General features: G+C 47.1%; 1 protein-coding gene across 3 annotated transcripts in view; it reads left to right on the forward strand.

Moving 5' to 3' along the window:
- The first annotated feature begins 10,247 nt into the window (after window positions 1-10,247).
- Window positions 10,248-27,579, forward strand: part of GMPR (guanosine monophosphate reductase) — a 55,221-nt gene continuing 37,889 nt past the window's right edge. The window contains exons 1-4 of one of the 3 annotated variants that reach the window (XM_068395806.1): window positions 10,252-10,812; window positions 15,551-15,670; window positions 16,356-16,439; window positions 18,094-18,267. In XM_068395806.1, the coding sequence (XP_068251907.1) occupies window positions 10,726-10,812; window positions 15,551-15,670; window positions 16,356-16,439; window positions 18,094-18,267 (465 nt within the window). In that variant the 5' untranslated portion in view covers window positions 10,252-10,725. Of the gene's footprint in view, window positions 10,813-15,550; window positions 15,671-16,355; window positions 16,440-18,093; window positions 18,268-27,579 lie in introns of all 3 variants that reach the window. The other 2 variants (XM_068395807.1, XM_068395808.1) reach the window with 2 other exon arrangements.

Consider the following 27,579-nt stretch of genomic DNA (forward strand, 5'->3'; position numbering starts at 1 on the left):
CAATCTCAGATGGGGAGGCCAAGCAGGCAGCCTGCCTAATGATTTTAGAGGACAACAGATGCAAAAGCATGGGCATGCATGAGGCTCCAGGGCCAAAGCAAGATTCTGAAGGAGGAAAACACAGGAGAGGCCCTAGAAATGCCTTCCCAAAAGAAATCCAAGGAGCCATGAACACCACACCAAGGAACTTTCTCAGGGATGTAAGGAAAACCAATAGATAGGGTCCATTGTCAGAGAGCCCCTTCCCTATTGAGCTTTGTGGTGTTGTGGATAACCACATTGGGTATAACTAGGAAGAGGCTGATGAAGAAGTGACTTTGTGGGCCTGCAGGCAACGTCTATACAGCACACAGACAAAACCTCATGAGAGCAGAGGAGGAGCTTGAACATAGAGCACGACATGGAGCTCTGGCATGCTGAACCCCTGAGATCAGAGTCCAGAACTCCTTTTTTGTTTCAGTCCTGACCCTAAAAATGACCCTCTGTATGACTTCGGCCATGAGGGCTTACAGCTCAAGGCCAAATTTCACCATATTTCGGTGGCAACAAATCCTAATGATGCTAATGGGAGTGAGTCCACTGTATTTGCTGTCTGAAGTCAACTTCCTATAAATGCCAAATCAATGTAGGCTATGGCACTTTGCCACTTGTCTCTGATGAGTTTGCTTCACAGCCTATTTCTCTCTGTCGTGGTATTAAGCAGGGACAACTCCATTGAAGTCAGTAGAGTTTTACTGCTATAAAGCCAATGTGAGACCATAATCAGAGTTCCAGTGTGTAACTTGGATCAACTTTGCTTCATCACTGAATTTGTCTTTCTGTGCCTCTCTTATGTAAATGAGCTTTAACAATGCTTATGACCATCAAATAAAGTATTTAATTACCAGAATTTTTTAAGCCCCTTGAGATCTTGCAAGGGAAGATACTCTGTAATGACACAGTAATGTACAGAACCACTGAATCACAGAGTGTCTGAGGTTGGTAGGGACTTCTCGAGATTATGTAGTCCAACCCCTGCTCAAGTAGCTTCAGCCAAGGCAGGTTGCCCAGGACTGTGTCCAGTCAAGTTTTGAATGTCTCCAAGGACAGAGACTCCACAACCTATCTCGGCAACCTGTGCCAGTGTTCTACCACCCTCACAGGAAAAAAAGTGTTTTCTTACGTTCAGAGGGAATTTCATGTGTTCAATTTGCGCCCGTTGCTTCTCATTCTGCCAGTGGGCACCACTGAGCAGAGGCTGGGTCTGTATACAAAGCTCTGTAGCAGCAACAGAATACCTGTTACATCCTGTGAGATGGCTTAAAATTTCCATGGAGAGAATCTCACTTTCTTTTACAGTACGTGGGACTTGGATGTAATTTACGGAAATATCAGTTTACAATGGATAGTATACAGTAGGTTTTGTCCCATTTAAATAAAATCTACAGACCTTTTTCATACCAGTAAAGCCCTATAGTAAACCAAACTGGACCAGTGCATGTCCATAAGCTCTACCATGCAATGGTCCATACTCTTTAACTAGTATCACACTCCCTTGTACACCTGGCCGGCTACTACTCCGCCAGGTAGTCTGAGTATAGTTCAGAGAACAGCACCAGACTGTTTCCAATTTGCAGTATGAGTGAAACCCCTTGAAGCTCACATATGGCATGTAAACGGATGCTACGTGTGAGCAACACTCTGTCCCTTGCCTTGCAGGGACAGGGATTGGGCTTGGTCCATCTTATTTATCAGCATAGACAGACTCTAAACATATTTCATAAGCCAAGGAAGGTCAGAGTCTCATTAATTATTAATTGCTGTGATTACTTATAATTAGCACTTGAAACCTACTGAAATCAAATGGGAATGGATAACATAACAAGTGATCTTCATGTAAGTAGCTGAAGTTCACTGAACACAGCTGTGTAAGTCAGGGGTGTCAGTCCCACTCCTCCCATTTCTGGCAGCTATCAAGGACAGCAAAAGCCCTAGCACAGATGCTGTAATGCTACTGATAGTTCAGAGAAACCCCCTTAACTCCACAACCAAAAGAAATCTTCCGCTTGCATTTGCAGGGTTTGCTGAGTTAGGCCTCTTGATCCATCTACTGGGAAATGCTATTCAGTGTAGCCAAGGCCCAAATTCAAACAGAATAATAAAAGTGATGTAAATTTCTCATAAGAAAAACAAGGCACTTTTCCCAAACGTTCTGCTTCTCTTTAACAGTGAAAGATCTTCATCGCACATGTCCTGCAGCATGTTGTTCTTTCCAGATATGGGATTTTGTTGGGAAGTTGTGACACACAGTTTGTGGGAACACTTGCCAGCTGAGCAATGCTTTCACTACTGCTCACCACACTCCTTAAACATGCATGCTAATTATGTTACAAGCTGTCTGTGTGGAGCTAGAAGAGGCTATAGCATTTTCCTAGGAACCACAGCGAAGAAGTCAGCATGTGCCTTCAGTTGTGTCAGCGGTGCATCTGCTGTGACCAGAGTTTCTGTTGATAAATAATGACAACCTCATTAAGCATTCACCCTAGAGGTGTTTCTGGTGCTCAGAAGTGCTCATACTTTAAGGTTATCACTGAATGCCTTTTCCAGTACCAAGGAGTTGGTGAGGAAAGTGTTCCTATTTAAACTAGAAGAAAACTGAGCATGGATAAAAAGGGGTGTTTTTAACGCCATATACAATTAACCCAGTCCACCTCCATCTGGACTTCATGTCACTGATCACAACCTTTTAAGCCCAGAAGTTCAGTCAGTTTTCAATCCACTTCATTGTCCTTATAGCTAGTCCGCACTTCGTCAGTTTGCCTATGAAGATGTTATGGGAGTCTGTCAAAAGCCTTGCCAAAGTCAAAATAAACAGCATCCGTTTCTCTCCCCTCATCCATCAAACTAGTAATTTCATCGTAGAAGGTAATCAGGTTAGCTGAGCATCATTTTGTCTTCGTAAATTCATGTCAACTACTTCCAGTCACCTTCTTGTCCTTCATGTGTTTGGAAATGGCTTCCAGGATTATTTACTCCATCACCTTCCCAGGCACCAAAGTGAGGATGACTGGCCTGTAGTTCCCCATATCCTCCCTCCTTCTTGCTCTTCTCAAAGACAGGACTGACATTTGCTTTGTCTAGTCCTCAGGAAGCCTTCCCCCCTCCCAACAGCCCAATGCCCAACCTGATCCTGCTTTTCAGAGGGTAAGTCTTCACTGCTCCTGACTTTCCCATGGGTCTCAGAGGCCTCGGATTCCTGAGGCAAATCTTACCAGGGAAGACCAAGGTGAAGACACCAATGAGTACCTCTGCCTCTTCCATGTCCTTTGTCACCAGATCCCATTTGTGAACTCATTTCTATTATGAAATACAACAGCATTTACAATTACATTAACAGGATGAAAATCACAAGGACAACAGTAACTCTTACATAATCATAGGCTGAAATCAGACAGATACTTCTTGAGACATGGTGATAACTATTTGCATTATTATGACCACTTCTGCCTCTTCTCAAAAACACCAACTTCAGGAAACTGTCAGAAGACATACAAAGCTACACTGGCATTGGTCTTTTCAGCTACAGTGGCTGATAGGTTCTCTTCTGAGTGCATCGTTCCATCTGCTTTTAAGTATAAATATAAAACAATGAAGTAAAGAACATCTTTGAAGGAAAGTAGCTGGAATAATTTACATATGCTAATTTCTGAATTCAGTGATAGCTCATTTGCACTGACAGGATAAATACCAAAACTGCATACAGCCTGGCTGAACAGCTCTTTCTTCCATAGCACAAAGAGATGAAATATGGGATCACTGCAGGTGTGAAGAGGAATAGCAAAGATACATAACAAGGTGATCTTCATTTCTGACTATGATGTTAATGTGATTACTGATCATGTCCTTTCTGGTGTCCATACTTCAGAGAGGACACTGAAAAAGACACAGGTGGCTCAGCAAGAAACCATAATTTTAATTACAGAAAATATGTCTTGAAGTAAGAAACTGGAGGATTTTGTAAATTTTCAAGATGACGAGAGCTGATCTGAGAGACCTGACTAGTCTGTTGTATGTGTACGTGGGGAAAATATTGGATATTAGCAGATACTGTAATCTACAGAAAAATAGCACGGTGAGTTCCTGAAGTGGAAACTAAAATTAAAATACTGGAAATAAGAAACAGCATCAGGCACGGATTTTCTGGGGCTTACAAGTATCACTGCTAGCCTCCATCTCCTACTCCTCACGACAGTGCTGACCTTTTGAATTCACAGTGCAGCGCAGTGGCTTCTTTCTTTCTTCTCAGCATCACATGCCTGCCATGAGGGCAAAGAGAAGACATGGTGCCAGGCATAGACAGAAGGCGTTTGTTTTTTCTCGATTCTCGATCCTCTGCTGCAGGCATGCCACTTTCACAGGACCCATTCTCATCAGTACTCTCTGCTACTGAACAAAATGTTTATTTATTACTGAACAGTAAATGGTGGGAGATGTGGCTATCTGTCTGAAAGATAAATTTTAGTAGTTCTGTTATATTGTTGAATCCGGTGAAGAAACCGTCAAGTGAATGGCCTCTGTTACGCACATGAGACTAATTATAAAGGGTCCTGTTTAGCTGTGGATGTGGTCTATCTCGATTTCAGTAAAGCGTTTGACACGGTCTCCCACAGCATCCTTGCAGCTAAACTGGGGAAGTGTGGTCTGGATGATCGGGTAGTGAGGTGGATTGTGAACTGGCTGAAGGAAAGAAGCCAGAGAGTAGTGGTCAGCGGGACAGAGTCCAGTTGGAGGTCTGTGTCTAGTGGAGTTCCGCAAGGGTCGGTTCTGGGACCAGTTCTATTCAATATATTCATTAATGACTTGGATGAGGGATTAGAGTGCGCTGTCAGCAAGTTCGCTGATGACACAAAACTGGGAGGAGTGGCTGATGTGCCGCAAGGCTGCGCAGCCATTCAGAGAGACCTGGACAGGCTGGAGAGTTGGGCGGGGAGAAATTTAATGAAATATAACAAGGGCAAGTGTAGAGTCCTGCATCTGGGCAAGAACAACCCCATGTACCAGTACAAGTTGGGGACAGAGCTGTTGGAGACCAGCGGAGGGGAAAGGGACCTGGGGGTCCTAGTGGACAACAGGATGACCATGAGCCAGCAGTGTGCCCTTGTGGCCAAGAAGGCCAATGGCATCCTGGGGTGTATTAGAAGGGGTGTGGTCAGCAGGTCGAGAGAGGTTCTCCTCCCCCTCTACTCTGCCCTGGTGAGGCCACATCTGGAGTATTGTGTCCAGTTCTGGGCCCCTCAGTTCAAGAAGGACAGGGAACTGCTAGAGAGAGTCCAGCGCAGAGCCACGAAGATGATTAAGGGAGTGGAACATCTCCCTTATGAGGAGAGGCTGAGGGAGCTGGGTCTCTTTAGCTTAGAGAAGAGGAGACTGAGGGGTGACCTCATTAATGTTTATAAATATGTAAAGGGCAAGTGTCAAGAGGATGGAGCCAGGCTCTTCTCAGTGACATCCCTTGACAGGACAAGGGGCAATGGGTGCAAGCTGGAGCACAGGAGGTTCCACTTAAATTTGAGGAAAAACTTCTTTACGGTGAGGGTGACTGAACACTGGAACAGGCTGCCCAGAGAGGTTGTGGAGTCTCCTTCTCTGGAGACATTCAAAACCCGCCTGGACGCGTTCCTGTGTGATATGGTCTAGGCAATCCTGCCCCGGCAGGGGGATTGGACTAGATGATCTTTCGAGGTCCCTTCCAATCCCTAACATTCTGTGATTCTGTGATTCTGTGATTCTGTTTCAGCTGAATATTTTTGTGGGAAATATCCACAGTGCCAAGGCACTTGTGGAACATCATCTGTGGAACATCATCTGGAGTTCTGAAGCCTCAGGGCTTCCTGGAAACCAGATTCAAAGCCTCTCAACCTGGACATTCAAAACTGCAAGCACCCAAATGCCCTGCCTACTGTGTAAAGCCCAGGCCTCATGCTTGGTCATATTGAATTATCTGGGACACCCGGGCAAAGAGGTGTAAAAGAGTTCTGCTGGAGGCAGGGTGTTGACCAGCCGTGTGCAGCTTTCAGATAAAGGAGGGAGCACTACCTCATCCTGCATTGTGTCTGAGGAAGGGAAGCCAACCATGATCCATGTTTCAGTTTCCAGTCGCTGACAAGGCTTAGCTCATGCATCTTCCAAAGAAGTTCAGATCTTACAACTTACTGACTTCATAATTAAATAGACTTTAAGGCTCAAAACTCCCGTGAAAGTCATCTCATATGATATCTGGTAACCCAGTATTGATCCGGGCCTGCTTATGCCGGATGGGGAACACCTGAGTCAGAAGGGGAAAAGGGTTATGGCCCAGAAGTTGGCAGGGCTGATCAAGAGGTCTTTAAACTAGGTTCGATGGGGGAGGGGGATAAGACCAGGGCTAATGCAAATGAACCCAGGGGCAACAGGCCTGTTTCGGGGGCAAGACCGTTAGCCCAGCTGAAGTGCATTTACGCCAATGCACACAGTATGGGCAACAAACAGGAGGAGCTAGAAGCCACTGTACAGCAGGAAGGTTATGATGTGGTTGCCATCACAGAAACATGGTGGGATGTTTCTCATGACTGGAGTGCTGCTATGGATGGCTATAAGCTCTTTAAGAGAAACAGGCGAAACAGGAGAGGCGGTGGGGTAGCGTTGTATGTTAGGGAGTGCTTGGATTGTGTCGAAATTGAGGAGGATGATGAGTATGACAACATTGAATGTCTATGGGTAAAGATCAGGGGGAAGGTCGGCAGGGTGGACACTGTGGTGTGAGTCTGTTATAGACCACCCAACCAGGATGAGCAGGCGGACGAGGCCTCAGTAAATGGAAATCTTTAACAGAGTTTCTGCCTTTTGCCAACTCTGCAAACAGGTGCAATTTGAAACCATATGTGAATCTCTATTATGTCTATGAGAATGTAGTACCTTAGTATTAAGACAACAGGCTGACCTCATATTTATTTTATTTGAGGGCATTTTCATCATTTGTGGGAACTCCTGTTTGGGTGGTGATAAAGTCTGTCTCTTTAAACATTAATACAACTGTGGAAAATAGTAATTTTCTATGAAAATGCAGTAAATGAAGGTATTATTGGTATACTTGAATTTGCATTACTTTATAATATGTGATTCATGAAAACCTCTTGCTTCTGTCATAGTTGTCTGCTGGAAATACAACATGGCAGAGAGGAAGCAATCCAGGAGGTTCCTCGAATGTATGGAGGACAACTTCCTTATGCAAGTGGTAAATGAGCCCACTAGAGGAGGGGCCCTGCTTGACCTGTTGTTTGTGAACAGAGAAGGACTAGTGGGAGATGTGAGGGTCGGTGGCCGTCTTGGGAATAGTGACCATGAAATGTTAGAGTTCTCGATAGTGGGGGAAGTAAGGAGGAGCAAGAGCAGAACTTCTGCCTTAGATTTCCGGCAGGCTGACTTTAGCCTGTTTAAGAGGCTGGTGGACAGAGTCCCTTGGGAGTCGGTCCTGAAGGGCAAAGGAGTCCAGGAAGGCTGGACATGCTTTAAAAAGGAATTGCTAAATATTCAGGAACAGGCTGTCCCGGTGTGTAGGAAGACAAGCCGTCAGGGAAAAAGACTGGCCTGGTTAAACAGAGAACTTAGGCTAGAACTTAAGGAAAAAAAGAGAACCTATTTGCTCTGGAAGAAGGGTCGGGTAACTTGGGAGGTCTATAGGGATGTTGCCAGGTCATGTATGGAGAAGATTAGAAGGGCCAAAGCTCAATTAGAGCTTGATTTGGCTGCTATGGTCAAAGATAACAAAAAAAGTTTCTACAAATACATTAACAGCAAAAGGAGGGTCAAGGAGAGCCTCCACCACTTGACGAATGAGGAGGGTAGTGTAGTGTCAGGGGATGAGGAAAAGGCAGAGGTGCTCAATGCCTTCTTTGCCTCAGTCTTTAATGTCAGGACCGGTTGTCCTCAGGAGACTCAGCCCCAGAGCCTGAAGTTAGGGATGGGGGGGCTGTGTGAACCCCGCGTAATCCAGGAGGAGACAGTTAGTGACCTGCTGTGCCAACTGGGCACCCACAAGGCTATGGGCCCGGATGAGATTCACCCCAGAGTAATGAAGGAACTGGCAAATATACTTGCCAAACCACTGTCTATTATCTACCGGCAGTCCTGGTTAACTGGAGAAGTTCCAGCTGACTGGAAATTAGCAAATGTAACGCCCATCTACAAGAAGGGCCGGAAGGATGATCCAGGGAACTATAGGCCTGTCAGCCTGACCTCGGTGCCAGGCAAGGTGATGGAACAGATCATCCTGAGTGCCATTACACGGCACATGCAGGACCATTGGGGCATCGGGGCCAGCCAACATGGATTCATGAAAGGCAGGTCCTGCTTGACCAACCTGGTCTCCTTCTATGACCAAGTGACCCACTTAGTAGATGCGGGAAGGGCTGTGGATGTAGTCTATCTAGACTTCAGTAAGGCATTCGACACTGTCTCCCACAGCATCCTCCTAGACAGACTGGCTGCCCGGGGCTTGGATGGGTGGACTCTTCGATGGGTTAAAAACTGGCTGGATGGCCGAGCCCAGAGAGTGGTGGTGAATGGGGCAAAGTCCAACTGGCGGCCGGTCACTAGCGGTGTTCCCCAAGGCTCAGTTCTGGGGCCGGTGCTGTTCAATATCTTTATAGATGATCTAGACGTAGGGATTGAGTGCACCCTCAGCAAATTTGCAGTTGACACCAAGCTGGGTGGGAGTGTCGATCTGCTGGAGGGTAGGAAGGCCCTACAGAGGGATCTGGACAGGTTAGACAGATGGGCCGAGACCAACGGCATGAGGTTCAACAAGAACAAGTGCCGGGTCTTACACTTCGGCCACAACAACCCCATGCAGCGCTACAGGCTGGGGGAAGAGTGGTTAGAAAGCGGCCTGGTGGAAAGAGACCTGGGGATGCTGATCGACAGCCGGCTAAACATGAGCCAGCAGTGTGCCCAGGTGGCCATGAAGGCCAATGGCATCCTGGCCTCTATTAGGAATAGTGTCGCCAGCCGGTCTAGGGAAGTGATCGTCACTCTGTACTCAGCGCTGGTGAGGTCGCACCTTGAGTACTGTGTCCAGTTCTGGGCCCCGCACTTCAAGAAAGATGTTGAGGTGTTGGAGCGAGTCCAGAGGAGGGCGACCAAGCTGGTGAAGGGTCTGGAGGGTCTGACCTACGAGGAACGGCTGAGGGAGCTGGGGTTGTTTAGCCTGGAGAAGAGGAGGCTCAGAGGTGACCTTATTGCAGTCTACAATTACCTGAAGGGAGGTTGTAGTGGAGTGGGAGTTGGCCTCTTCTCCCAGGCAACTAGCAATAGGACAAGAAGACACAGCCTCAGGCTTTGCCAGGGGAGGTTCAGGTTGGACGTTAGGAAGAATTTCTTCTCAGAAAGGGTCATTAGACATTGGAACGGGCTGCCCAGGGAGGTGGTGGAGTCACCATCCCTGGATGTGTTTAAGAAAAGACTGGACATGGCACTTAGTGCCATGGTCTAGTTGACATGGTGGTGTCAGGGCAATGGTTGGACTCGAAGATCAGTTTTCTTCAACCTGATTGATTCTGTGTGATTCTGTGTGATCCCTGTGCCAACAGATGTAGGTGGACCCAGCAGGTGTAATTCTTTCTGTGGGGGTTTTGCAACTGTGTGTTAAACAGTGGCTAGCCATTGAAAATGCATCATATAAAGACACAAATCGGGCTCCTCTATGCTACGGAGGGCAAAAAAAAAGCTCCCTGTTGCTTCTCTACGTGTGCTAAAATAGGAAATCATTGTGCAGAGGCAGCTCCAGGCGGCTGGTGCGGTGACTGCTCTCCTATGACACCAGCTGCGCATTTCTCAACGTTTCTAACGCCGAAAGCACACGCCAGCCCTTTTCTCTGCAGTCAGATGGGGAAGCAGCTCGGAGGGTCCCAGGAGCTGGGCAACGCTCAGTTTTACCAGAGGATGACAGAGAGGGAGGGGGCCAGGCCTGGGCTCAGGGCGGAGGGCTCGGAAAGCCGGATTTCCACCAGCGCCCAGGGAGACCAAAGGGTGCCCTTTGGTAAGGTTGGAGGCACGAAGTTTTGGGCTGTGCCGGAGCCGCTCGAAACATATCGGGGAGCGTCGCCAGCCCCCGTCGGCGTGGCCGCCTCAGGGCCGCCCCCGCGCCGGGCGGCGCTTGGTCCGCAGCCCCGGTCCCCAACCGTCGCCCGGAGCAGTGGCGGGCGGGGGAGCAAGACGTCCGCTCAGCCCCTCAGCGGCCGCCCGGCACCGGCGGGCTCCCGGAGCCGGCAGCGGCGGCCGCTCGCTCGGTCACATGGAGGCGCCATTTCCTTTGCCCTTGCTTTGCCCTTAAGGCCGCTATGCTGACGGCGGTGCCTGCGCCTCGCCCCGCACGGGCGGCTGCGGGCGGGCGCCGCGTTCCCGTCTACCCCACACACGGAGCGCCCAGCCCGGCGGAGAAGCAGGGGGTGGCTACGGCGGGAGAAAGGGCAGGGGGCGGCCGGCTGTTCAGCTAAAAACAACCCTCTCCTAATAAAGCGACGGGGCCCGGGCCGCGGCGCCGCGCTCCCGCGCCCTATAAATACGCTCCGTGCGCAACCCGCGGGCTTTGGCCGGCGCGGCTCTGCAGGCGGCGCGGTGCGGTGCGGCGGAGCGGAGCGACCGCAGCGGGGCCGCCACTGCCGCCGCCGCCAGCAGAGCCCGGGCCCCGCACCCCGCCACCCCAGCAAGATGCCCCGGGTAGATGCAGACCTCAAACTGGACTTTAAAGATGTCCTGCTCAGACCTAAAAGAAGCAGCCTCAAAAGCAGATCAGAGGTGGGGGCATTCAAACCCAGCATGCTTTTTCTCCGTTCTCACCGCCTAACTTCCGTAATCCTCCTTCCCTCCCTGCTTTATCTTTATTCCCCAGTCTAACGTAGCAATGCCCTCCCCGATCGAAACGCCCTTTGCGCGGCCGGGGGGATGCCGCTGCTCCGGGGAGGAGGGGGCCGGGGTTACGGAGCCCGCGGCGTGTGTCCCCCCCGCCCCGTTGGCGGGGCGAGCCCCGGCCCCGGCGGAGCAGGAGGCGGCGGGCGGTGCAAGCCGGTGCCGCGCTGTCCTCCCCCGCTCCTCAGAAAAAATAAAACGGGGGGATTGTTTGCTCTTAACAGGTGCCTCTGCGGATCTCTGCGGCGCTGAGCGGGGGGTGACCTCCGGTGTGGGGGTGAGCTGCCTGCCGTAGGGGCAGCGGTGAACCGACAGCTCTGCCAGCCCCCATCCGGGGCAGGGGGGTGTCCTATTACGAGCGCCGCAGGCATCTTCGCCCTCAGCCTCGGGGGCGGTGGACGGTGCTGTTACCGAGTAACTGACATGCTCTTTTTAAAAAATAGTAGTAATAATAAACAACCAGCGAAAATGCTAGGGAGCGCTTCCCCCCGGGCTGGGATCCCATCAGGTGGCAACCTGGGGTGGGGGCGGGGGGGGTGCGTTTCATTCTCACTGGGGTTCAGCCCCACGACTTGCCTCCTGTTGCTGCAGGACCCCCGCCGGCAGAGCCCAGCCGTCCCCCCATGGCCGGGGCTGCCTGGGGCTCCACGTCCCTGCGGGCCCAGGGCCGCTGTTAGCAGGGATATTACTGTAGTTGTATCTGAGCAGGGATCAGGAAAGACCCCAGGAAATCCCGTGAGGATTACCCCTACAAAAAAGATGGCTGCCTCAGGACTGAAGGTGCCTTCTCGTTTACCTCATGTAACCCCAAGGTTAACAAAGGATTTAGTTTGACTAATGAAGGAATTACGTTGTTGGGGGATGGAAAGAGGATTAAGCTTTTCTCGAGGGGAAGTGGAGTTTAAAGAGAGAAAGACAGAGACGAATCAAGTGAGGCAGAAAGATGAGACTGGAAAGGGAAGCGGGGTGGCCATGTTTATTACAGGCCTATGGCCACGGATTTTGAGGGCAGCAACTAAGCAAAACTTTTTTGCCATTATAAAGGTGTAAGATTGGAGAGGCCCTCTCGGTAGAAAGGTAATCTCAGGCAAGTTGTTTTTAATTTACAAAGAACGATGTCCCAGCTGAGTTAACTCCTCATCACATGCAATTACTGCTCATAAGGCCTGTAGGCCCTTTCTGGCCATTTGCTTGGGGACCTCTGGTCCCTCTTTAAAATTCACTGTGCTGGCCTGGCAAACAGGTGGAGCTGTGCTCCACCGAGTGACACATGGCTCCTTCAAGTGCAGAGTTTCGTATATTTAGCTGTGTGCAGGCTGTGGAAAGAAGGGCTGCTGGGAAGGGAAAATGATAGGAGGAACATGAGCTGATATGGCAGGGTTTTAATGGGTGGCTGTGTTGAACTGTTAAAAACATTTCGCATGAGAAAAAGTGCATGTCATGAGGGGGGGTCAGTGAAAACCGATGAAGGTTAAGAAATTGGACACCATCACTGAAGCTGTAGCAACAGGAATAAACAGTGTCTGTGACAGCCAGATCTGAAATGGACAGCCCCAGTCTGCTTCAAAACAAGAATATAAATAAATAGTTCTGGCAGAGGAACAGAGGCAGCATACTACAGTGCCTGTTACCCAGCAAGCTGCTGCTTTGAAGCTTATATCAGCAAGCATCTGCTTCTCTGGTGCAAATGCCTCGTTTTGCGCAAGGATAGCTTTTTATGCAGGAACTAGGATTAAGTCAGCTTCTTAGAGAGGCAGTTCAGGATGTTTGCAGCTCTTCTTGTAGGTCTGCTATGTTGGTACTCGTTTTTGATTCCTTACACTGTCTTCATTTTCCATGATTGCTTTTCTCTTTCAGAAAATTTGAAGCTTTAATTCAAGTGTCAAAATTGATTAAAGCAATGATTGGAGTAGGAGCAGTGTTCCTGTCTGTGGGGTCTTGGTACTCACGTAGCCTGATATTCTTGCCTTTGCTGGACTTGCCTCTGCAAGCTGTCCATTTTAAGTTCACCAGAGAAGTGTCCTGTAGGAAGTCTAGTCATTAATTTCAATTTGTAAATTCAAATAAGTCCAGGGAGCTTTAACAGAACAGCCAATATCCTAGTACTTTCATATGTCAAAGGTCTAGGTAGGAGTTACAAAACCCATTTCATGATTTTATTTCTAAAGAGACTTTTACTGTTGTTGAGTGATGGTGAGCAATCCTAGAGTCAGAAGTTATTTTCTCATAATGCATAGAACAATAAGCTATACACTAGCTGTTACCACTTAGGAAAGAGACAAAGAGATGGTCAGAAGTGCTACTCAAGGAAGTAAGGAAAACCAGTTAGCTTTGTGATGCTCCTTGGTATGTTCATCTTGAGTGCACAGTTCTGGTGATCCCTTCACAAGAACAGCATAATATGCTAAAATAGGTACAGACAATGGCAGCCAGGTTGATCAGCAATATTTACTGGTTTGCACATGAGGAAAAACCTAAACATAGTAGGACTATTCAGTATGGAGAAGAAGCAGCTGTGGAGGATGTGCTAGAAGTCTATGAAGTGAGGAGTGAAAAGGAAAAGGTGAAACTGAGAAGTGGCTGTTGATTGTCTCTCACAAAACAAGTAGGAAGCACTGAATGTAATTATCAGGCAAAGGTTGTAGTTTTTATGCAATGTATAATTCATCTTTGGAATTTAATGCTATGGGATATTGGAGAGGCTAAAGGTGTGAAGGATTAAAAAAATAGCAAGGCAAGTTCTTTGTCCATGAGAGGCTATTTAGCACAATGTATTGGAGGAGACCTTTGTCTTTGAAGATCTCTAAACATCAGCTTCCTGGGACCTGGGAAGGTAGGGTCGAGAAGGAGTTTTTCAAAACTTGCCTCATTCTTACGTTCCATTCCCAGACATCTGGCACTGGCTGTTTGGAGAACGAGGGCACCACATAAACATCTGCAACCCAGTGTGCCATTTCTCCTGTTCTTATAGAACAAAAGCCTTATTAGGGGAAGCCCTGCAATTATCCCTTATAAATGCCTGCTGTTACAGTATTATCTGTTGTGAGGATAATTGCATGAGATCCACCTGGCCGGCTGCCTAAAGGGAGTCACGTATGAGAAGTTACAGTAAGTGGAGGTGAGAATCACTGAAAGAGTAATGGCCTTGTGTTCCCTGCATAGCTTTGCATCCTGCCTTAGTCTTTTCTTAAACGTACTCTACTTTCTGAAGTTCATTTGAAAAGGATGTTTTTTCTCTGTAAAAGTGTAAGGCAGTGGTTCTGGTACTATTGTCTGTGTAGAACTGGTTGTGTGATACTCTGTCTTTTTTTCCTTGGTTCTAGTTAATTGCATTAAAAGGGAGTAAAATACATTAAATTTTCATACTTATCTTCTTCATACTATTTTCTCATGTTAGCTGCAGCTGAAATTCCTATAAGAATGTTACATCATCAGTGATAGGTGAAGGACTGGGCCTCTCTAGTAAATGGGAAGAAGAGTGAGTCTCCATTAAGATGTATCTTGGCTTGTTCACCAAAGTGACCCTTTGCTTATGAGCTTATGCAAAATGAGAACCTGTTTCACAATATATCACTGAGGCACCAAGTTCTTTCTCTTATACAAATCAGTAATAAGCCATATTAATCAGAATGTAGCCTGCAATATGACAGTGCTCAAAATATGTTGTAAATAAATAATCTAAGTCCTATATTTTTTTATATTGCTTCCTTTCTGGTGATGGATTTCAGTTCAGTTCAGGTCTCTAAATGTTCCTGGGTTAAAGGTGAAGTGAGGAGTAATGAAAACTGTGAAAGAGCCTTCATTTTCACTGTTACTGAAGAGACTAACGTAATATCTTACAGTTGTGCATTTCTTAGAGGTTTTTTTTTTCCCCCTTTTGCAAGATGCTGAGTAGACCAGTGGGAACTGATCTAAATTTGATATTACCTCTTGCAAATGTAAGGAACAAAATGCCTGATGTTACCATGATCATTTGAGGGTTCTGAAGAAGCAATAACTTTGAAGGTGAAGGCTGACGCAGTTGTAAGAAATTAAGTTAGAAACTATCAGCCTCATGGTTTATTAAGCCACGGTATGGTTGTTCATATTGTCTGGCAAGAGTGCTGGTAACCATAGCCAAAAGTAAAAGCTTGCTTTATTATACAGTCATTTACATTAAAGATTGGAACAAAGCCCTCTATACCCTGGAGACAGAGGGAGTTCCAGTTCTGACTTCTGTGGAGTTAGGACTTCAACTTGGGTTTCTTGGGCAGCCAAACGAACAGCTGAGGTTACTTCTGTACCACAGTCCTCATTGTCCTTTCTTTCCTTTCCAACCCCTTCTGACTTGTTTCCTTTTTTTTTTTTTTTTTAAAAAAAAACCCTATTTCTCTTTTTCTTCAGCAAGAACTCTCTTTAACACAGAAAACATTATTTTACTTTTATTTTTTCTTTCTTATTTGGAAGGCAGAATTTGTAACAAAATAAATAAATAAATTGAGGTAATAGTGGAATGAAAGGAGGAAGGACAGGAAATGTGAGGAAAATTAAGAAGCGGTGTCCAGACCTCCTGTATCTGAAGTCAGTGGCAAAACTCTTGTAAGATTGCAATCAGTTACTTAAAAGAATGTGTGCTTATTCATTGCAGGTCGACCTCACGTGCACCTTCACCTTCCGCAACTCCAAGCAGACATACACAGGAATTCCCATTATAGTGGCAAACATGGACACTGTGGGGACATTTGAAATGGCCGTGGTTATGGCAAAAGTAAGTCTTGATTCTCATTTCTGCAACAATTGGGAAGCTACTGGGTGACAGTGAGCAGCCTTTGTTAATTTTTAGCTATGTTTGTTGGAGAACACGGGGGTGTGAGTTAAAAAATCTGTAACAACAAGGTGTGGTTTCACTGCAAAGCAGCTGTGCTTTTACAGCAATACAGTTACCAGAGACAGGGCTCCAGATATAAGATACTTTCAGTGGAGATGCTTACTGAGAAGCTTTCATCTTGGGTGTAGCTCAGCTTCAGGTGGAGCTTCTAGAGCTTAAGTTTTTGAGGTCTATGTTGTGCTCTCTTCCAGAAAAAAATCATTAACTGACAATGATTTTGAAAGTGTAGGTTGTTGGATAAAGCTGCAGCAGTCAGGAGTCATTAGTTAATTAGCCTCTGGCTTCAAGGCTCACCTTAATTTCATGCAGTGCTTAAGCACATTCAATATGTTGACCATAGCTTCATGAAAACACATCAGAAACTTGATCCTGAAAGGTCGGCTAAGTATACTAAGGTACCTTTGAAGAGCGTTTGGAGTTGCCTGGTCTGTTATTCACTGTTACTGTTTTTTTCAAGCAGGATGAGCCTATACTTAAAATAGGAATTTCTGATATCTTGTTACTCTGCAGCTGAGGGAAAGATGACTAACTTGGACGTTAATATCAGTTTTCTTATTTTTCCTAGCATGCAATGTTCACTGCAATTCACAAGCATTATTCTCTGGAAGAATGGAAACTATTTGCTGCCGATCACCCAGAATGCCTTGAGGTACATTTTCGTATTGTAAATTATTATGGTTTATTGCTTTGTGGTGAACTCACATACACTGGAGTCTCTTGGGAATACTGTTGTCAAGTGAGGTTTTGGGGAATGAAGATATTTGCTGTTCTTAAATGCATCAAGGGAAGTAGCTTGTCCTGGTTTAAAAAGAATAGCTATGCGAGTCCGTTATGAAAGTGCTTACATTAAGATGCAAAAAAGCAAAGTTTATATATGCCTGGAATGGAAGCAGAGAAGTATCCTTAATGAAGAAGAAGGAAATACTTGGGAACAGGTCTAACTGCTGTGCTTCTGTTGCTGTTGGGAACTGTGGTAGTGCTGGTGAGGGAGAAGTGCAAAACCACAAATGTGAGTAGCCTTGAGTAACCCAACCACCAGCTGGCCCTGCATGCCTTTGTGCTAGGCAGAGTCTTTGCTATCAGGTGTGCAAGCGGACCCGGAGCCTGCAGGCTGGAGGGGCCCAGGTGCTGAGCACAAGCAGGGATGAGCATTGGAAGTTGTCAGAGCATATGTGTCCTCCATTTACCTCCTTGCCCTAGAGCTCACACTGTGCTACTACTGGCTGTGCTGCCCCACTTGTTCACAGGGTCCTGGCCTGAACCATTACAGAGAAATACCATTTAGTAAATTTAAACATTGGCTTAAGTTCTGACTTTTTCATATCCAGATTTCTTCTTTGTTCTGCTGGCAGGCTCCTACACCAGGAGAGACAGTATAAGAGCGTGCCTGGCTCTCTCCCCTCCTCCTTGGACCTCAGTGCAGTATTGAAACTTCTCTATAGAAAAGAATACCACACTGCTGTATTGTATCTTGATATGTGGCACATTTTAGAAGTATGTTACAAAGACTATTGATTACAGGATTGTCTGAAAGCCAGCCTATCACTTAGGTTCATCAGGGTTGCTTATGTGCCAGTATATGGTAGAAAGTGGTCCCAGGAATATCCTGTGTCTGAACACTTTGGCACATAGCTCATTTGTGGTTCTTAATCACTGGAGTAGGATCTCCTAGTGATTAAATACTGACTTGCTCTGTGACCTTGGATCTCTGCAGAGGTTTTGTGGGCCAGCAGCTGTGGAAAGTATTTTTCTATTGGAAAGAACTCATAGGAATACAAAGGAGGAAGCAATCTGCTTGTTTTCAATAGTAGCTGACTTTGCTTGAGCAAGGGGGTTGGACTACACAATCTCCAGAGGTCCCTTCCAAACACAACCATTCTGTGATTCTGTAGATCAAGGGAGTGTTCGGTGAACTTAAAGACCCAGATTCCACTCTCTGACAGTGCCACAAATTTTGCCACTCTGCCTTCCTGGAAATATACCAAGTTAAGGCTTCTTCTGTGTTTGTGTTAATATGAGTACGACTGAGCCTTCATCCATCTCAGGTGATTGTATTTGCCTATGAGAATCCATTTGTGAATGAAGAGCTGATAAAATGCTAATTTTGCTTTACTTTAGAGCCTTTAAACAAAAGTAACACATTGATATTCCCAGGAAGGTATTTATTTCATACTATATAGTATGATTTTCATGAGTTTCCAGCACAAGTCTTCCCAAGACTATGCAGAAAAAGACATACAAAGTGTATGTTTAAACCAGTTTTTACAAACTACTACTCCCTTTTGTTCTCCCTGTCTTTCTAGCATGTAGCAGCAAGCTCAGGTAGTGGAAAAGCTGATTTGGACAAGTTAACAAGTATTCTAGAGGCCATTCCACTTATCAGATACATCTGCCTGGATGTGGCAAACGGCTATTCAGAGCACTTTGTGGAGTTTGTGAAGTCTGTCCGTGCCCTGTTCCCACATCACACCATTATGGTAAGTGTGTAGAAAGGGTAGAGGGGGTGTGTGGGAATTCTGTCCAGGAACAGGGCCCAGAGTTTGGTTGGTGGGCATCAGAAGCTCTGTGGTAGTTCCATCAATTTCTGAGTCCTCATTTAAAAAAACAAAAGAAGGAAGGAAAGAAAGAAAGAAAAGTCTGACTCAAACCCCTTGTCTTCCAGACAAATACCTGTGGACAGATACCCTTCTGAGAATGTAGAGGGCAGCTCTATTCATCTACCCTTTCAATTCAGCAAGATGTTGACGCAGAGCCGAATGATAACTGTTTAATAACATGTTGGCATTGTCAGTCTTCCATTGCTGATAATTTCTGTGGGAATGTTCCCTGTATGCTCTGTTACAGCAGTTCGATGTTGGCATGGCAGGCTGGGTGGATCCAGTTTTTTTCCTACTCACATCCTCCTTCCCACACCAGATGCGACCTCTAATCATAAAGTGTGTACGTTTATTTTGGTGATTCCAAGCTGAGGTTTGCTGCGGGAACGCGCCAGCGTTTCTGGACAGTTGAGGTCAATGGTCGTTTCCATCTATTAGATCACTATGAAGACAGCTGAACATAGACTAATCCTTGCCTACGATAAGAATCGTAGGGGTGTTGTGCAATTGTGAACAGGGTCATCAGGGAGCAAAATAGTCAATGCAGGGCTTTTCGTGCCCCTTCTGTGGTGTTGCTATACCTTCTCAGAGTGCTAATGCCATGCTTCCTCCAGCCCTGTTGCACTAAGAGTAGGGTGTTTGCATCGGCACGGGACTCCGTGCAGCAGAGCCCTACTTCTCCTGATTGTTTCACAGGGCCCTGGAAGAAATGGGTCTGAATTTGTTTCCATGAGAATAGCAGAAATTCTCAAACAAGCAACAGATTCTTAATGAGGCTACCAGCCTTTCTTCAAGCCAGTGCAGCAGAAAATCATGTGTTTAGGCAACACTTTCTCACTCTTTCATGCCAGGCACAAAGCTTTGCACATGTAAAATAAATGTGGAGTAAAAACGGTCATAAATGCACACTCTGACTTGGTTCAATAGAGAACTGCATGTTCAAGCAGCTCAGGGGAAACTGCATTCCTTCCTCCCATGTCGAAGGAAGGCGGTGTTCTTGCCCCTGAATGATGGTGGCACTGGAAAATGGAAGTGGGCTGGAATGTTTGTGGGGTTCTGGGTTACCATAGGCTAATGAATAGGCATCCCTCAACAGCTACCAGCAGACATGGGAACCTTTTTGGTATGGCTATATTTCCCAGGACTTTGGGGAGAGCTTTTGGAAGCGTGAAATGATAGATGTGGGCTTTTCGAGCTTCCTGCTCCATGTTCACTGCAGTGAGGGAAAGAGCTGTTTCCTTGCTTTGGATCTGAAGTATTGTCCCTAGTGATGTGATTACTCCAGTGTCTTTGGCTTGAAGAGTTGTGGGAGGGAGCTTAAACCACATAGTTTAAAAAAAAAAAATCTTCCCTATCAGCAGTGGAAAGAGAGTTGTGTGTCATTCCTTCCTCCACCTCCCCACAGACTGCTGACTTAGCTGACTGAGGCAGGAACTCAACCAAGATGAATTGCCCAGAAGGCACAGGAGGTCAATGTCAGGGTCAGGTATCAAGCCCAGATTTTAGTCCAAGGTCCTTAAGCCAGTCTCATCTACCTCTCACATGTGTTAAGCTACCTGCTTAGTTTCTCTGCTTCTGTGACTGAGGTTGTTGTTACTTCAAGTCTCATTGTCCTGACAGCACCACCTGCTTGAGCACATATACAGCCCTGACCTGTTCAGTTGCCTTCTCTGATAGTAGCTCCTTTCTCTGAACATGGTTTAGTATGGCTCATGTTTTTCATCTCCTGCACAGGGATAATTTCCATTCCTAAAAGCATGCTAACAAACTTGGGGTGTTCAAAAACCTTCTGTTTTCCAAAGCCTCTGGAGTCTGTGCAGTCCCTGAAAGTCTCTAATTCAACTAGGGACACACACCTCTACCCCACCTCCAGATGAGTTTACTTTACACTCTATGCCAAAATGGCGTTTTGAAGCTATTCCTGGCTGAAATACAGGAGCTCGTGTAGGCTCCTTTTTGTGATACTCTGGAAGACATGTACTGCTGCTACCTGTTCTGTCTGCTTTGATATCTCTGTTTATATGCTTGCAGTATGCTTGCTGCTGCTGCGGCTTTCAAACCAAAGGGTTAGCAGTTAAATAGAAAGTATAAAAATAAAGCAGCTTTCTCATAGCTGAAAGTGATCTCCAGGACCTTGCAGGCTGTCTTGTTTGCTTTCCTCAGCATGACCATTCATTCCACAGTCAGCTGCAGTGCAGTACATAACTGTAACCCAACCCCGGTGCTCAGGGAGTGTGTGTTCCCAGGGGCCGTGTAATGGGTTCAGCTCTGAGGCTGAAAGGTGATGTGCAAAGCAACTGTGCTTAACGTAGTACTCTCTGTGGCTGATACTCCAGTGCAGATGGAGGATGTCTCTTGTGTAACAACCTTTCAAATGCATGCTTTTGCCTTTTTAAATACTTGCTTTTATAATCACATTACCTTGTTTTCTTCTGCCTGGCTCTGACACAGGCTCTTTTCACTCCTGCCTTTCATATTAATTTACAAAGAAGATCAATTTCTCCATGGAACGCAAAGGATAGGGAAGACAAACAGGGACACAAAGGTACAACATGACTTGCCTTAAATCACTCATTAGATTGCAGATGGAGGAAGAAGCATTCAAGTCTCCTGAGTTTCTCACAGATGCAGCACTGCCCCCCAGAATCAAGAGTAATGGTCCAGTGGGGCGTTTTGCTGTGGCACAGCATCATGTGCTTGGGTTGTGCCTACGCGCTGACGTCTAAAGCAAAACTTCAGTTGACATTCATGATGGAGGGTCAGAGCCTTTATATTACAGTAAGCGTAGTCCTTATTTATTAGTGTAATTGTAGATGTTAGAGTTCTTCTATTTCACTGGAAGTCTGTTTAGCAAGCTAAGATATCTTTGCCAGCAAGCTTTGCCAAGTTTTTATTCTGAATTTTTCTTTTCATAATGTTCTCTGTTCATTATACAGATGAAACCCTATGGAGGGGAGCACAGTGTGAGGCAGGAAGGAAAAGACTGGGGCAGGAGCACACTTGCAGATGTAGTAGCACCCACAAGATGTGGGCCAGAAAGGGAGGCAAGTGGAATCGCAAAGCAGGAGCAGAGGGAAACAGCAGGGGCCAGAAACTGTTGCTCCCCTTGGAGTCAGTAGCAGAACTTCTCAGGGTCTTAGTGGAGGCAGAATTCAGTCAGAGAAAGCCATGCAGGCTGCTCCCAGTTTATCTCTGGAACAAGCAGCAGAGTTAATCCAGTCATGGCATGTCCACCACGGCTAGGGTGTCAGAGCAGGGGCCTGCTGGGATCCCAGGGTAGGAGGCAGTGATGCTGCCAAGGCTGTCTCAGGTCAGTCACAATGCTGAGTGGAAACACACACCTGGTATGGCTTAGACTTGCAAAGGGCATCATCTCTCCATCTTATGGTAAAGCACCCCTTGCTTTGGTGGGTGGGAAGTGTCCTTTGGCAGTGTTCCTGATAGTGTGGAGGCACAGACTGTGCCTTCCTCTAAGATACAAGAAGAAAGTTTGAGAACTGTTGTCACAGACACTTCTCCCCAGCTTGATCCATTGCCATTTGCCAGCAGCTTTCAATCAGTGCAGCAGTGTTCCTGTCTTAGTCAGTGTGAGTTGATATTTATAGCAGGCTTTTATGAGGCACAGTATCAAATGCCTGACTGAAATTTAGAGGCACTGCCCTACTGTGTTCACTCATTCTGTATCTCTGTCAGAGAAGCTGTAGCCTTTATAATCCTGTTAGGTGAAAACTTGATGCCATTAAAGTCAGTAGTGAAACTCCCTTGGACTTTTCTGAGGCCAGGATTTCCCTCAGCACTGACCCACAGTTCAGTCATCCTGGATACTGCTGGAATGAGCCAGGGTGACACTCACTTAAATCCTCACACTGAGTGTGGTACAGCTGAATGTTGCCCCGAGTGTGTAAGGCTGGACCCACAGCCAGGGTAGTTTGTTGTAGCCCCTAATAACTGACCACACTGGAAGCATGGTAGTTTACCTGACTTTCAGTTGTTACTGATGCTGTTATTTTACTGCCAGGGGTAGCAAAGCTAGATTAGCAGTAAGGTAATTACTGGGCTATATCTCTTTAAAGAAAGCCAGTTCTGCATCAGATTAGAAATACATTGGTACATGGGCTCATCATTAAGATGACCATGTTTTCATTAATACAGTACTTCCACCAATTACTGTGTTTCCTGACTACTTGCCAAAATACACTACAAAATGTATTGTCTGTAGTGGCTTCGTTGTACAAGTTCCAATTACTTTACTTGCTTTATATTCTTAGTTTTAAGGGGGTTTCATCTCTGTAGTCTAAGTCTTTCTATATTCATCTTTTCAAATTTTTTTTTAGTTGAAGTATCCTGTCTTTACCTTACAGGTGGGGCTTTCAAAAGCCCTTTAGGCTCTATTCAGCTGTCATACTGGCATCAACGGTAAAGCAAGCATTGGTTTCAGTGGGAGTTCAGCTGGATGTGAGAAAACAGTTTGCCCTGCTCTTCAGCTGTGATACTAGGGTCTCTTCACATACAGATAGCTGTGCCTCTCTCGTGGCTTTTTTGTGCTCTCTGAGTTCTGCAAAAGGTACCTAAAAGAAGCAAGCATGTCGTCAGCAGGTTGAAGTCTACTGTATAGAGCTCCATGTCTTCCCTGAAAATTTGTTAAGGAGCTGCAGATTCAGAAAGGCAGGAACCACTGATGTGTGTACATGCATTCCAGGAAAAAATGTATGCTGGGGACATAAGTGCTTTTCCCTGCTAGGATGAGCATTTTGAATCAACATATGCAGTTCCAACATTCTCTAGCAGTAACTTAACATTAAATGTCTGGTTAGCATTTCTGAAGAGACAGTTTGACAACCTGCTATGCTCTGCTAATAAGAAGGCACTGCTGTTTAAGTTAAATACATATTTGATCCCAAATCTCATGGAGCCACTGACTTTAATACCCACTTGCTCCTGTTTATGAATCTGTTGCATGTACTCCAGTATTTCACCAAGTTGTAATTTGCTGCGTGTCATACTGCACAGGTAGTCATCTGCCTTCCAGTTATAAACTGCTTCCTTAATGTTGTAAGCAGCATGCTCTCTGTCACCCCACCTTGGAGTGTACAACACTTAGTATACCAAATTACCACTGAGCAGAAAGGAAGCCGCACTTAGGTGGAAGCACTGTGCCATTATATGTTCTTTATTTCCCGACTGTTCTATTTTATTTTATTTTTAATCAATATCAGGCAGTTTTGAGCAAAGTTAAGTGGTCCTGTGTCACAGACCACAAATTGCTGCCTAACAGTATCATTGTTTTTATAAGTGCCTCAGGTGGTGGCTTGTCAGCTGTTTCAGGCTAATAAAAGGGGGAAGTAAAATTCATTAACAATAAATAAATGGTGAAATAGGAGCCAAAAATGAGTAAGTGGAGAATAAGCCCCCACATTCCCTGGGTAGTGCCTGTTGACTTCAGCAGAAGTTTTGTTTCAATAAAAACTAAGAAAATATTAAGTAAGGATTTTAGGGTTTGCCTCCTGCTCTGCCCATGTCAGTACTGCTACAAACACTTGCTAAGTCTTGGAATATCATTACATAAGAGGTTTTATGAACATCTCTAGATCCTAAATTCAGATCTCCACAAATGAGTAGCCCATCTCAGTATAAGTGCAAAACAGGTGATGTGGGCAACTGGACTTATGTTTCATGCGGGTTTATTTTGTGCAGTTTTTCTAGGTAGGAACATGCTGTAGATATGAGACAAGCCACAGAGCTGAAATCCAAACCATACTTGGGTTTTCAAATGGCTGATGGGATGATGGGCCTGATGGGATTCATCCCAGAGTTCTGAAGGAGCTAGCAGATGTTACAGCAGGATCCCTTTTAATCACCTACCAAAGGTCTTGGGAGTCTGGGGAGGTCCCTGCTGACAGACAGCTAGCTAAAATCATTCCAATTTACAAGAAGGGCATGAGAGATGACCTGGGAAACTACAGACCTGTTAGTCTAACCTCAGCAGCTGGAAAAATTGTGGAGAAGATTGTCCTGGGTGCTATTGAAAGCCATTTAAAGAACAATGCATTATTCAAGCATAGTCAACATGGGTTCACAAAGGGAAAATCCTGTTTAATTTAATATCCTTCTATGATAAGGTCACCCACCTAGTGGATGAAGGCAGTGGATGAAGTTTTCTGGATTTTGATACTGTCCCTCACAGCATCCTTCTGACAAGTCCAGCTGTGGAATGAGCCAGGTACACAGTGCACTGTGTGTGCAGGTACACGGGGCACTGGGTGAAGAACTGGCTGAATGGCGGGGTACAAAGGGTTGCAGTGAATGGGAATACATCTGGCTGGTGTCCAGTCACCAGCTGTGTTCCTCAGGGCTCAATTCTAGGGCCAGATCTGTTCAATATTTTTATCAATGATCTGGAGGCAGGAGCTGAATGCACCATTGGCAGCTTTGCTGATTATACTGAACTGGGAGCTGCTGTTGACTCTTTTGAGGGACAAGAGGCCTTGCAGAGGGATCTGATAGGTTGGAGCATTGGACAATCATCAATGGCATGAAACTGAACAAGAACAAATGCCAGATTCTGCACCTGGGATGGATAACGCCAGGCACAAGTATAAATTGGGAGGGGAATGGCTGGAGAGCAGCCGTGCAGAAAGGGATCTGGGGGTGCTCGTCGACAGCAGTGAGTCAGCAGTGTGCCCTGGCAGCCAAGAGGGCAAACTGTGTCCTGGGGTGCATCAAACACAGCATAACCAGCCAGTCAAAAGAGGGGATTGTCCTGCTGTGTTTAGTGTTGGTACAGCCTCACCTTGAGTTCTGTGTGCAGTTCTGGGCCCCACAAGGTAAGAAGGATGTGAAGGTCCTTGAATGTGCCAGAGGAGGGCAACAAAGCTGGTGACAGGGCTGGAAGGCATGTCCTCTGAGGAGCAGCTAAGGACACTGGATTTGTCTAGCTTGGAGAAAAGGAGGCTGAGGGGTGACCTCACTGCTCTCTCTGGCTTCCTGAGGAGGGCAAGTAGAGAGGGAGGTGCTGAGCTCTTCTCCCTGGGGTCCAGTGCCAGGACATGTGGGAGTGGCTCAAAGCTGCATCCCAAAGGGGAGGTTAGGACTTGACATTAGGAAGCATTTCTTTACTGAGTGGGTGCTCAAACCCTGGAATAAGCTTCCTAGAGAGACGGTTAATGCCCCATGCCTGTCAGTGTTAGAGGCATTTAGACAATGACCTTAATGCCACACGTTATCTTTTGGTCAGCCCTGAATTGGTCAGGCAGTTGGGCTAGATGATCATTGTAGGTCCTTTCCAACTCTCTTCTCTCTCCCTTCTCTCTCCCTTCTCTCTCCCTTCTCTCTCCCTTCTCTCTCCCTTCTCTCTCCCTTCTCTCTCCCTTCTCTCTCCCTTCTCTCTCCCTTCTCTCTCCCTTCTCTCTCCCTTCTCTCTCCCTTCTCTCTCCCTTCTCTCTCCCTTCTCTCTCCCTTCTCTCTCCCTTCTCTCTCCCTTCTCTCTCCCTTCTCTCTCCCTTCTCTCTCCCTTCTCTCTCCCTTCTCTCTCCCTTCTCTCTCCCTTCTCTCTCCCTTCTCTCTCCCTTCTCTCTCCCTTCTCTCTCCCTTCTCTCTCCCTTCTCTCTCCCTTCTCTCTCCCTTCTCTCTCCCTTCTCTCTCCCTTCTCTCTCCCTTCTCTCTCCCTTCTCTCTCCCTTCTCTCTCCCTTCTCTCTCCCTTCTCTCTCCCTTCTCTCTCCCCTCTCCCCTCTCCCCTCTCCCCTCTCCCCTCTCCCCTCTCCCCTCTCCCCTCTCCCCTCTCCCCTCTCCCCTCTCCCCTCTCCCCTCTCCCCTCTCCCCTCTCCCCTCTCCCTCTCCCCTCTCCCCTCTCTCCCCTCCCCCCCCCTCCCCCCCCCTCTCTCCCCTCCCCCCCCCCCCTCTCTCCCCTCCCCCCCCCTCTCTCCCCTCCCCCCCCCCTCTCTCCCCTCCCCCCCCCCTCTCTCCCCTCCCCCCCCCCTCTCTCCCCTCCCCCCCCTCCCCCCCCCTCCCCCCCCCTCCCCCCCCCTCCCTCCCCTCTCTCCCCTCTCTCTCAGAAAGGTTAAAGTCACAACTGAGCTGTGAAAGTTTTACGCCATGGATGAAGTGCATTTTGTATCCTGTATAAACACGGCCAATTGATGTGTTTAACAGAGGAACTGCATGGCTTGGTTGCAGTGGGAAAAGGGGATGTGAGGGTGACAGCAGCAATGGGCAGTGTGAAAGAGTTGTCATTTGCCTGGCTGTGCTTTGGGCAGGGATCCAAATGTTCTAGATCTGAAAGTGACCAGCTTTTCCACTACACCAGTGTAACCTCCACTCACTTGTTTTTCAAAGCCTGTGTTATTTCTGTGGTGGTCTGTTGGCACTGTCCATCCCAGCCGTTAGCTCTGGTTATGCTTTGGCTCTCCTCCAGCCTGTGGCTGCTGAAATCTCCCTGCCTTGCACCCCTGGAAAAGGGTTTGTGTCCAGCCAGACCAAGTCCCTGCTCCTCCTCTCTGCCTGACCTCAAGGCCATTAGGTCTGGCGCAGAGAGGGGACAGATAATAGGGGTGGTCTCTGGGCTGCAGGATTGGTTTCTGCCATGGCCTGAGAGAAGAGTAACAGCACGAGGTTTGTCCTTGGGAGCCAAGTGGCACAGGACACATCAGGGGGTCCCAGGGTGGCCCCCGGGGGCTGCTTCTTGTCCTCTGTAGCACTGAGCACAGCCCCTTGTCAGGGCTCCTCTGGGCCCTTTTGGCCAGGTTCTTGCCTGCTGCTCTTGCACCTCCAAGGTGCTGCTTGTAAGTGCTCTGGCTCTCTCAGGCTCTCTTTCCCATTGCAAGTTTGCAGCGGGAGCGAGCTCTGCTCTTCCCTTGGCTCTGTTTCCCTAGAGGTTCTTGCTTCTGCAAAACAGCCCGTGCTCAGAAGGGCTCCAGGCTTGCTGCACCATCCTGAGCTGCCACTTTGCAGCTCTCCCTGTGTGCAATACAAACTGCGGGTCAGGCACGAGAGCGCTTTTCATGCATCGCTGGCCAAGAAGCACAGCACAGCAAGTTTTGGAAGGCAAAAAGGATACCTGTCATCGATACGTGTCCTACTTTGGAAAATACCCCACGGTACCACACACTTCGTCGTCGTCGTCTTCGTCGTCTTCGTCGTCGTCGTCTTCGTCGTCGTCGTCTTCGTCGTCGTCGTCTTCGTCGTCGTCGTCTTCG

This window comes from Nyctibius grandis, chromosome 3 (genome assembly GCF_013368605.1).
Source record: "Nyctibius grandis isolate bNycGra1 chromosome 3, bNycGra1.pri, whole genome shotgun sequence".
Lineage (NCBI taxonomy): Eukaryota > Metazoa > Chordata > Aves > Nyctibiiformes > Nyctibiidae > Nyctibius > Nyctibius grandis.